At 29.1% G+C, this 12,023-nt stretch overlaps 1 protein-coding gene across 6 annotated transcripts in view; it reads left to right on the forward strand.

The window, feature by feature from the left end:
• Src64B (Tyrosine-protein kinase Src64B) overlaps positions 1 to 12,023 on the forward strand; it is a 57,258-nt gene that overhangs the window by 17,838 nt on the left and 27,397 nt on the right. For 4 of the 6 annotated variants that reach the window (XM_076479390.1, XM_076479393.1, XM_076479391.1 and 1 more), the window contains exons 2-4: positions 2,218 to 2,338; positions 7,495 to 7,625; positions 8,988 to 9,244. In XM_076479390.1, coding sequence (XP_076335505.1) covers positions 9,019 to 9,244 — 226 coding nt within the window. In that variant the 5' untranslated portion in view covers positions 2,218 to 2,338; positions 7,495 to 7,625; positions 8,988 to 9,018. The remainder of the gene's footprint in view (positions 1 to 2,217; positions 2,339 to 7,494; positions 7,626 to 8,987; positions 9,245 to 12,023) is intronic. The other 2 variants (XM_076479392.1, XM_076479395.1) reach the window with 1 other exon arrangement.

A 12,023-nucleotide genomic window follows, 5' to 3' on the forward strand; every position in this document is an offset into this window, starting at 1 on the left:
GGGGATCTGTATATGGTTCACTGTTTTGGGAACATATGCAATGTTGCTCATTAAGCCTTATGAAAGCATTAAAAGGTAGCATCAGTATGAAATGGTTGATGCAGCTTGTACATATGATGTAAACAGTGTGTTTATTAAATATAATTTAATGTTGATTGTCACCCAAAAAAAGTAACCATAATGTTTCAAGATAAGATTTCACAAAAACCATCATGTGTGCTACTTTCTTTTGCAATTTATGTTCTATAAACTGTAAAGGACTATTTTTCAATTTTTATGTATGCTGATTAGACTTGCATAAGATAAGTATCTCCTCAGTGATAGGTTCAGTAATATAAATAATTGTGGATTCCATTCCCTTTCAGGATATTGATTATTTCATTTGTTCATACACAGAAAAATGGTATAGTGTATATATGTCATCACAAAACATTACTACATATATTTTGACTTCAATAAGTTCTAGTACATAGAAATAAATTTAATATTGCTTCCTTGTTTTTACTTAGAATTTGCATAGACTCTTAGTAATTTTTATTTCACATACGTGTGAAACATTTATTATCCAGGTATTTAAGTGTAGAAATAAAAAAATCTCTTACTCTGTAATAAATTATTAATTTTCTAAAACAGAGTGGTTCAGTGTGGAACGTAAACCGTGCTGCCTTATTATGTGTGCACATGGATTTTCTTATTACTATGCTTGTGATCCAGCATGCACTTCTGTTGATGAGTATACTACAACTTAGTATTCTTTATGTTACTTCTGTTATTAAATCTTAAGTCAGTTTACAGATATGCTTGCTGAGTTTTTTTTGAGGGAAGTGTTGTATGCTGTCATAGGTAAATTTATGAAGTGCTGTTGTGAAACTCTTTTTACCATGATTATGGAATAACCATTTAGATATATTGCTTCTGTAAATGAAATAGAACCTTTATTTGTATACATTCATTCTTTATCCCATGAGGTATGTGACTTCCTACAGGAAAGCTTATTTGACAATAACATGCTTGAAAGTGAATTACATTGATTACATGCTGATTTAAATAATAAAAAAATTGAAGACTTGGGTAATTTTTACTTTCATGACTGGTTGTTAGAAAAGAAATTCATGAAGAACCATTTTTAAAAGCCTGAGGTCCAATAGAAAAGTGTGAGAGTTTATTATCATTATGTGTATCAGCTAATGTATGTATGTATCATATGTTTAAGTCAAAATGTATTAATTGAAAATCAATGTAAAATATTCAGGTACATTAATACCTATAAGAGGGATATCAAGCATTCACAGAATACAAGTTCTGAAAATGTTATGCAAAGAATAATTTTGAACACTGACAGCAAAGGCAAAACAAACAGCAAAAGTTAAGAAAATACACTATGATGGTCAATAAATATTGAGACTTATGGGAGAATTATTTTTTACTGATTGCTTTTGAGGTAGAGAGAAGATTTCATAACATCTATGTGAGATTAAGATAGGATCAGTGGTGTAGTGGCAAATAAAAAAGTTTGATGATCCAGGCAAGGAGATGACATGATAGGAACTTAAGTTATTCCTTCTATGAGATGTGGGTAAATTCTGTATTACCTGAATTAAAAAAGGGTAAGCACAGTTTACCACTGAAGTATACCACTGGATAGAATAAAAAAAAAAAAGAGATTTAGAATAAGAAAGCAAGAATTGTGTATAGCCAAACTAGAGTCCTAGTGTAGTGTTTCACAGACCTTGGTTGATTTCTGTCAGTAGTCATACCAAATAATTATGTTCTGTGGAAAGTGACCAATACCAACTTTTCTACTGACCCACTGAATGTGTGTGTGTAGCCATGTAATGTGTATGAAAAGTAGAACTTTGTAAGTTTTGCAACCTTTGTACACCCAGTTTATAAGTATATCACTATTGTATGCAGAATACCTGCACAAAAATTCAGAAGAATCATCTAAACATACCTAAATAAAGACATGTGCTATTCTTCTTATGGAAGGAGCTCCTTCAATTGCAATACATATATACCTTTTGTAGTGATAAACTTTAACCTTGGCATGACATCCACATTCATACAACTTAATAGGTGTATTTTTACAGAATTCCAGTAATCTCTAGTCTGCTTATTTACCAGTTGCTATAGCCAAATGTGACATTTCTGGGTCAAATGAATTGAGTACACCATAATTTGTATCTGTAGTGAGTTCTGCTGTTTTGTTTTGTTTAGGAATAATTGAAGACATATTTGCTGTATTGACTAGCAATCCTGTTTGACTAAATAGCCGATACAAATCTTTGTGATGGCTTTTCACCCAATATCTTAGTCCATTTGCAACTTTGTCTTTGAGGTCAGTCTTTTATTTTTGGCTTCATTATCTCTTTCATAAGCTCTATTTGCTCTCATAATTTTAAACCATAATAGAAACTCTTAAAACAAAACTATCAAACATAGGAGTATGTGTATGTAAATATAATAAATATATTATAAATAAAATATAATGTTGTATTAGAAGATTAGATATACATATAATCATGTGTAAGCATTCTTTATAGCTATTTTTAAAGCTGTATTTCATTAGTAAATGACCAAACCTCTTACGTGGAACCAAAGGAAAGTGATAAACTGAAACTTTTACAAAAACTAAGGGGAGCATTTGAAAAATCATTAAAAGAGAATACATTTTTCAAGGTCTTAATAAAGATAGTTATTGTTTGAGATGGGAAGAAAAAAATTTAAAAACTAAATTTAAATAATGAAAGAAATTGAGATGTGCATTCCAGACAGCATTAAAGAGCACAGTTACCAATTTCTGAAAAAAAGAATGGATGGGGGTCTGAACCTTCTGGACAACTCCCTATATGCACTGAAAGCTTATTCAACATTAGAGAATACAGTTATTAATTTCCTGAACAAAAATAGATAGGATGGACTCTGGTCCTCTTGGACCCCTCTCATTGATCTGTACCTGGTTATATAATATTAAAAAATACATTTATAAAATTAATTTAGAAGTGTAACACAACATAAAAACAAACTAAATATGCACTTTATATAATTGTTAAGTAGCCAAAGAATTTGTATTGGATGCTGCCAACCAGTTGCCTTATATCTTGTCAAAGTTCAAAATTAGTGACAATGACAGATAGCATTTGTAATAACAAATGCAAGGTAAACAGTGGTAATTGAAGCAAGACCCTTAAATGAAAAGACACACTCCTGCCAATTAAGTTTCTTTGTGCTTAACAACAAACAAACAGTTGTAATATTTTGATTACTTGGATAGGTGAAATAAATGAAAATGGTGTTTATTGAAATAAGTAATTTTTATTAGCTGCTTATTTTCATTATGATTGATTTAATTGGAATAATCAAAATAAAAAGTAATTCATATAATCACTGCTGATAGGTTATTAATTGATTAATTAAACTGCCCATCTCTTAAAATGTATCTGCATACATAATTTTCTGTATATAATCTGTAAAGGTTATAGTAAAAACTGAAATAAACTCTTATTTGTTCATATTCATTTGTTTTGAACACATTTTGATAAACCCTTTATATGTATGTAGATTTTGATTTTTGTTTGTTTTTCTTTTGTTTTGGCATTTTCTTTGTAAAAATAAAATAACTAATAACTTATTTTAGTTAATTTTTCACTGTGCAAAACTCTATGTACCCAGGTATTTGAAGTGTGTTGTTTTCTGTAATGTGAACATATAGGAAATTGCCAAAGTTCAAATAAACATCATTGAATTTAGTTTACAAGTTACAGTTCACTCTTTCTGTGTTTGAAAATGAACTCAAAATGAAGTTAGGTTTTTCTATTAAACATTTTAATAGCCTAATGAAATGCATGATAGCACATTAATAAATTCAGGCAAATAATTAAAAATATAGCAAGAAATGTTTTTTTCCAAATTATCTTGAGTGAGCATTTTTTAATCCTGGTGGGAGACTCCAATGTAATCTAAATCAAATATCAGAAAGTGATAATTCCAAATTACAGGTTTGGTGTTAAGTATAAGAGATGTGTACCAAATACAAAAATTTCTCAGTATTAAGAGGTTGTGGTGTATTTACACAGAACACTTGTTAGCTAGACCAAATCATACATCAATTATTGATTGTATATGAGTATATTACATTATATTTAAATTTTTATTAAAAGGTTATTCAAAAACAAGTTATCTGCACTTGGTTGCTTTGCTGAATGCACATTTCTCTTTTATTTACATCTCTAAGAAGTTAATTTGATTTATGCCTTTTGTTTTTTTATGCTATAAAGTTAGATGAAGAGAAAGGCAACTGGTGATGAATAAAATTCCTGATACTGCTCTAGTAATAAGACTTAAGTTTAGCAAAAGGTATGTTAACTTCACTGAGTGGTTGTGCCTTGCTAAAAAAAGAAAGAGAGATTAACAAGTAAAATAGCGTAATATCATGTATTTTGAAAAATAAGAATATGACTTAGTAGCTTTTGTGATATAACATTAAACTGATAGTAGAGAAGTATTTGTTAAGAAAATTTGTTACATTACACAAACTACTAATTACAGTGTAGGAATTATGTACTTCATTACTTTTTATTATATGTTTCATTAGTCAGAATGATGGAATCATTTAGTGTTTAAAACTAACACCAAAAAAAAACACCAGTGATTACTTGGTGTGCCATTGTTTCACCAATTAAATTTCCTGGTGCAGTCTTGGCTGTGGAAAGCAACTTGGATACCTTCAGCTGTGCCTCAGCATGCTTAAAAATAATTTAGATGTTACTCTAATTTTATTTTTCTATTTGTCATAGATGACACTTTTTAAATTTGAAACCAAAAGTTATATCTGAATATAATTCTAATAAACAAGTGAAAAAAAAGAGAGAAGAAAGTTCAAAGGTAACAAAATAAAGTAATTGTACTTTCAGAAGAAATTCATCATATCTGTTCTTTAATTTCTTTTCTGGCAATGCTTTAACCAAACACTTTAATTCTAGCCAGAAATATACCTGTTGGTAAATTGACATTAGTTTACTGGCTTAAAACATCCCTTGGTGGACAGTGGTAAATCTTCAGATTTACAACACTTAAACTAGGGGTTTAATTCCCCTTGGTGGACACGGCAGATAGCCTGCTGTGGCTTTGCTATAAGAAAACACAAACAGGCTTGTAAAAGAACATTTGTTCAAATTACTACAAATAAAAGGAAACAAAGGAATGTAATGAAGAACATGCAAACATGGAAATAAAAACCTAACTTAAACACTTCGTAACTTTATGTAAGAATCAAGACCATTTGAAAATATTATATTTGAAGAGTTTTTTTTTTTTTTAATGTACAAATAAGCTTATTTGGTTTTGTGGGCCAACATTTTATTTTTCAGACAAATTGATTTGGACAAATGCACATTGAGTGATACCAGTGATAGTTTTAGATTTTACACAGTTCTTAAACAAAAATGTACCATCTTTCATTATTTAATTAATAGTGATTAAGAAGTAAATATCAGTTTTTACTGAACTGATATTTTTGTGGTTTAAGATTTAGGGTATGATTTGTATTGAATTTCATTAAAAGCTATTTTGTTATCCTTGTTTTAAATCATTCTGTTATATCAGTTATTATAATTTCATGTACTGTGTTGTATTGAGCTGTAATGGTACGTGAAGTATTTATCACAGTTTTTCAAGATTAAGATTGTGTCACTAGTTTGAATTTGCAAACCATAAACCCTCGTTATATTTTAACCTACTTTTAGTCCTTTCTAATTTTTTTGACCATTTTGTTCACACTGTTCTTTTAATCACTGTAAAATATTGGGGTGATAAACTAGATATGGTATAAAGAATATCAGAAATATATTATGTGCAACTGTGTGTATTATAGAATGAAACATATCTCTGTGATATCTGTCTTCATTGCAATGTAAAGATTAGATGGGATGACTTACAAAAACTGCTTGTTATTGTGTATTTTCCATTTGGTTTGTAAAGTAATGCTCAGAAGGATAAAGTTTGAAGTAAAAATCAGGGAAATACTAAGCTTACTGAGAATCAGAACTTTTAAAAACAACTTCATGTATAAACAAACCTTTCAACACTGAAAGCTCAGATATACTACAATACCCATGTGATGGGCTGAAGCTACAATAGCCATAAAACATCTTAACTGTTTAGATATAAACTAAACCATAATTTCACTGCAGTTCAGGTCTAACTTTTGTAACTAAGCAATTTATCTTTTTGTTTCAGAGTAACTATTTGTAAGTTAGCTTACTTCCAGTTAGAGGAAAGCCATTGTGTCTTGGATACTGCATAGAGTAAAACTTGTACAGTGGAACAGTAGCTTTCAAAATAATATAGTTAACTTAGAATGATTGTATAAATGCAGAGAACTACTGCCATCTGTTTGTTAGTTGTAGATTATCAAAAACAAACTTGGTATTAAAATTTAAAACTAGAATATTTTAAACATTCTTTGAAACACTTTTATGTTTAGGTTTTATTTTTGTTGAAGCACAAGTACTGCCTTATTTTTATACAGCTTGATTTTTAGACATTTTTGCACTTAATAATTTTAAGCAAATTAATTTTTTTTAATGGATATATGTTTTCAACTAGAAATTGGTATTCATATTTATGTATCAAGTAACATTTTATTTTGCCAACACCAGTTGTACCTTCTGTAGTAGACTGAGAAAGGGGAATGATAATTAGTCAATACTCTCATATTTGTTTCTGTTATTAACTGTATGTAATACACACTTTACAAACTGGAAGCTTTATATTCTCACTACAAGTTGTTGACTGGTATATCTACATGGCTTTACAGTTGTTTTGACTGATGAGTGAATTGTAATAAAAGAATTATTTAATCTAACTTTGGCAAGATTTCTTCATGTTACTCAGCTGTTAAAAAAACATGTTTTTAAGACAGTTAAAATATAAGGCTGGAACTTTTTTTTAGCTCTACTTTTCTCATCTACTTTATTTTTTCTACTGTTTCCAGCTTTTTTATTATTATTATTAAGGTTTTTCTAGTTATATTTTTCAGTGTAATTCTCAGCTCGTGTTTAAACTGTACTGTTTTTCTGTTGTTGTTGATGAAGGTACCAGTTGAATAAAGACAAAGGTAGATGTGTCCATATTATTATGGACTACTTGTCTTGCAAGTATAAACATACTGGTGTAATTAGAGTAAAATGTGAAATACATCAATGTGTGTTTACTTTGCCCTGTGTTTTTTAAAAAAATCAAGTCTTATTTTTCACCATGTTTTTGTCATATTTAGAGAGAGAAATATAAGTGATTTTCGTTAAATACTAATAGCTTGTAGTATTTGATAAATGTTTATTAACAAATTTCAAATGTGGTTTGTAGAGGAAGTATATGCTTCTTTTATTTTTGTACATAAGATTATAGTAGACCCAGGAAGGAAGTGACAACTCAACCCTCTTTCCCTCTGTGTGTTACTTTTGTCTAATAAAGCTATTGCTGTCTGTATTTCAGAGTATACAAAGACCCAACTCCCCTGATCACTATGGAATCAATTAACCAGCTTGTTAAAGAAACTATGATAGTCAATGTGAAGACTTGTAGTTTTGTGTAGGTGGAACTACATGTACACTAGCCATAAACATGTAAGATAAATTACTTAGTTTCCTTTTACTATTTTATACAATCTTTCACTGTTTCAAAATAAGTGTAGTGCAATTGTATGTACATGTGTAAAGCTTAGGTACATGTACCAATGTTCATTTTAATATGTTTATAATGTATTTGTTTTGTGTAACAGGTAGTTTGGATGATATATTCAGATGGGTTGCTTCAGTTAGATGAAACAGTAGTAGCTACAAATAAACATTAAATGCTGTTTTTTGCTTGGTGTACTATGTATACATATACATTGTATGTTCTGGCTTCTTGTTTATTTGTTTTTTAATCTTATGTTAATACAAGTTTATAGTAAATTTTTATTATTATTTCATTAATTCTGTTATATTTCCTGAACATTTGAAATATGCATTTCATTAAATTATAAACTTAACCTTTCTCATAATAAGACAGTGAGTATCATGAAATTTTCTTTATTGAAGTAAAATATAAATTGTATACAGAACATTTGTATATTGTACTATTCTTTACTATATTATATAAGGAAAATGCTTACTGTTTGATCATTCAGTCAGACATTTTTGATCATGTTTAACAAACATATTTGGTAACTTAACAAGTTTAACAGAAGAATTCAGCAGTATAGTCCTTAAAGCATTTTAAAGCTCCATTAAATTTTGTGACAGCTGATCACAAGTTTTCAGGAAAAACAGTACATATTGAATTGAAGAGACTAAAAAGGGCTATATGTTAATGTTAACCTTAATCAAACCATTACACTTATTCATAATTGAATGTTTTATATCATTCTAATATGTACATTAGTTTTGAATGTTATTACAAGCTCTGCATTGTTAGTGGGAGAATGATTACTTTCTAAACAAGGCAAACTACCCATATAAATCAAAACTAACAATTACCTCTTAATGAATAAAGATAAGTTAATATACTGTTCATACATATAAGACATTGTTTCAACATTTTATTTATATCTTTGACTACAAACACAATCATTATGTACAAGGTTTGGCCAAACAAGTGGGTTTAGATTAGTCCAAAATCTGTATACATTGTTAACCATGCAAATTAATTCTTATATTAAACATGTATAAAAGTAAAAATAGATATATGCTAAACATTCTAACTAATATTGCTAATGAAAGTATCACTAAACAAAAAGTGAAATATAACCTATGTACAAAACATGTAAACTTTGTGTTAGTTCGTGCACTGTTACAGATTTCAGGTCCCTTGAAAAAATGTAAATTCTTATGTGTGAAAAGTTATATAATTTTTAATAATAACATGTGTTTTTGATTTACTTTAGAGTTGGATAGCAGGGCAGTAAATTTAATTTTCTAATGATTGGATTGATGTCTTATATCTAGTTATGAACATTTTGTCTTTCTGTAAACCAAAATGGGAAACTGTTGCTCTAAGAAAAATATTCAAAAAGACAATGCAGCAAGCAAAGACACTTTAGAAACCATGCCAGAAATACAGAATCACACTGGAACAAGTCCTAGTAGTCTTCAGGTGAAACTACTCGATTCACGCTATTCTCAGTCTAGTAATTCTATTGTTCATTCAGCAAGTAACATAGCAAATACCACAAAGTTGGACAGACCCCCTATAAACTCGCTAGGTAAGTAAGAAACTTTATTCTCACACATTTTAAGTGTGTTTGTACTAAGGTTTTTCTTCTTAGAGATTGAATTTTATTTTTAGAGAAATTATCATGAGTGTTAAAGTAGTTCTAGTTTTTGGGTAGGTCACTTTCTTTTAGTAATGATATATAATATAAGCAAGTTGCTTAAAGTTCTAAATCAGTTTCAGGTATTTTATGTGATATGCAGTAAGTGTAGCTGTGTGTGGATTTTATTTTTGAATTATGATATGAACCCACAGAGGTTTGAACTTTACTCTTCCTGATGGTATACCATTTAGGCTGAAGATATTTACATTCATGATCATAATTAATATGAATTACCATATAATTCTGAACTAAGTTCCTGTGAGATGAAAAGTGATCATTATTAAACATGATTAAAGATTCAAAACCACATGGTAAATAAATTTCGTATTCTGAAAATTATTATGTTTGAGGGAGGTCCAGTTCAACCTACTTTTTGATCAATGTATGTTATTGGAATATGCTACTTTCTGATAATTCCACTCTTCATTAGTAATCCTAAACACAAATTAACCAAAGAGAGGTAAGCTGGACCTACATCACAGTGAAAAGTATCAAATTTACCATTGGTGTGAATGTGCTTTGTATTTGCTTTAAAAAAAATCTATACACTGGATAGATGAAGTGGATAAAAAGTGTCATCAGCCACTGTTCATTTCTTTATATTATACTGTGGAGCTTTACAATGTAAAGAGCTGAATAGTGGCTTATGATACTGTTTACACTTCACCAATCTAGTGTCTAGATTTTTCTCATAGTGAATACAAAGCACATTCACACTAAGTGTTTTTTGTGAATATTTTTAATTTTTAAGCTACAGGAGTTCAAACTCAGTTTGCAGAGAGAATAATCCAAAACTAATATGATTTCATGGCCTAAAAGTACCTTTATTAACTATTTTATAAAATTACAAATTTTGAATATTTACTGTTTTACCTATTCTTTGTGTGTGAAATGGTTCCAGTGCTTTAACACTGTTATTTTTATGGTAGAAAAAATGTTACTAATAAGTTGCTTTCAAGATATTTGTATAATACTACTGTGTAAGACAGGTGAGAAAAATGTAAATAGTGACCAAAGTTTTACTTTGTAACATTGTAAGTTTTTTTTTAATTTTTTTCTTTTTTGCATCAAGATTTGCAGAAATTAGGTAATAACAGTTATTTATAACCTAATCTAGAATTGGATGTATTAATTAAATTTAGTATTTAGAAATGGCAACTGTCTTTGTAGCAATATAAAATCACGTAAGGTACATTGTTTGTGCTGGAAAAAATTCATTTTGAAGAAACTTGATAATTCCAGATCATTTGATGGATAGATCAGGTAAATAGTAATAGTTTTTTTTCATATCATGTATATTTATAAACCATCAGTTTTTCTCATTAGATCATAATTTTATGAAAAATTTTCAAATTGGAAAACTCACAAAAGAAATTATTATAATGCAAGAGATTTTAGATTTTACTTGTTAGGATGTATAATGTCACAGAAGTTTGTCAGAACAGTAACTTACAACATGTACACTATTCTAGGCCTATTTCATGATTTAGTAGAATATTGGTATACAAATGTTTATTTATTTATTTTTTCATGATATCAGGACATGCAGTATCGTGTCTTGCAGCCAAAACAACCTGTTGCAGAACAAACTGTATCTTATTAACAGGAGTGATAGTGTGTGTCTGAGACTGTGGTAGTTCAAACTACTGTATATTTTGAGTGGATGTAGGCTACTAGACTCTTATTTCATATAGCAAATTAAATACAATCTATCAAGAAGTATCTGAGATATTACGTCTCCAATTTGATTGAATGTTTTCTTGTCTTTTTTTTCTTTGTACCAAAAGTATGGAACTTTATTTGACAGAAAAACATATTTGTATGAATTTTCTTCAAAAGTTTGGTGCACTGATAGATCTTTTAAACCTACAATTAGGAGGCTCACTTGGTGTAAATATAAGAAATGAGTGCAAAGTTATGCAACAAAAAACACCCAGACTTGACAAACTATTGTGTGTGCCTATGCAAAAATTTATGGGAGCTATCAGTCCAGCTTTACCTAAGAGTAAAATTAGACAGTTTTTAGTTTTTGACATTTGGACTAAAGACTACTGTTTTAGAGCATCAAAACTATATGGTGAAAGGGTGTGCAAATACATGAGTGTTGTTTAAGCCAAACAAACTATATTAGCAGATTTTAACTCAAGTTTTTAAAAGAATCAAATAGGTGGACAGTTATTATGATTTATATGTTGCTAAGTTTTCAGCAAAACTTTTATTAATTTATACTAACTACAGAGCATTTAGCATGACATGATATTAGCTTAAACAATTAGCATAAATAAAGATGTTAGATACAGTTGTACAAATTACATGGAGGTGAGGACAAGAAACTGTTAATCTAAGTTCCATGGAGCTACTATGAACAAAGCTATTAACACTGTTTTTGATAGCAAAACTACTACCATGTATCATAAAGAATGTGATTGGTTCTGTAAAGGACTGTTCTGAATAATAGGGTTGCAGTCCTGAAACTAATGTTGGTAATTATGAAGTGTCACATTTTTTTGGTGTATATTTAAAAAAAGCTGTGTGATCCAAGGAAGAGCGCTAGCTTGAAATATCATCCTTCTTTAAATAAAGAAATCATGGCAATTTTTCAATGTATTATTTAATTCCAAAAATGAGAAGTTCAAGGTATTGGATATGCCAAAAATATTAATTGATT

This window comes from Tachypleus tridentatus, chromosome 13 (assembly GCF_004210375.1).
Source record: "Tachypleus tridentatus isolate NWPU-2018 chromosome 13, ASM421037v1, whole genome shotgun sequence".
NCBI lineage: Eukaryota > Metazoa > Arthropoda > Merostomata > Xiphosura > Limulidae > Tachypleus > Tachypleus tridentatus.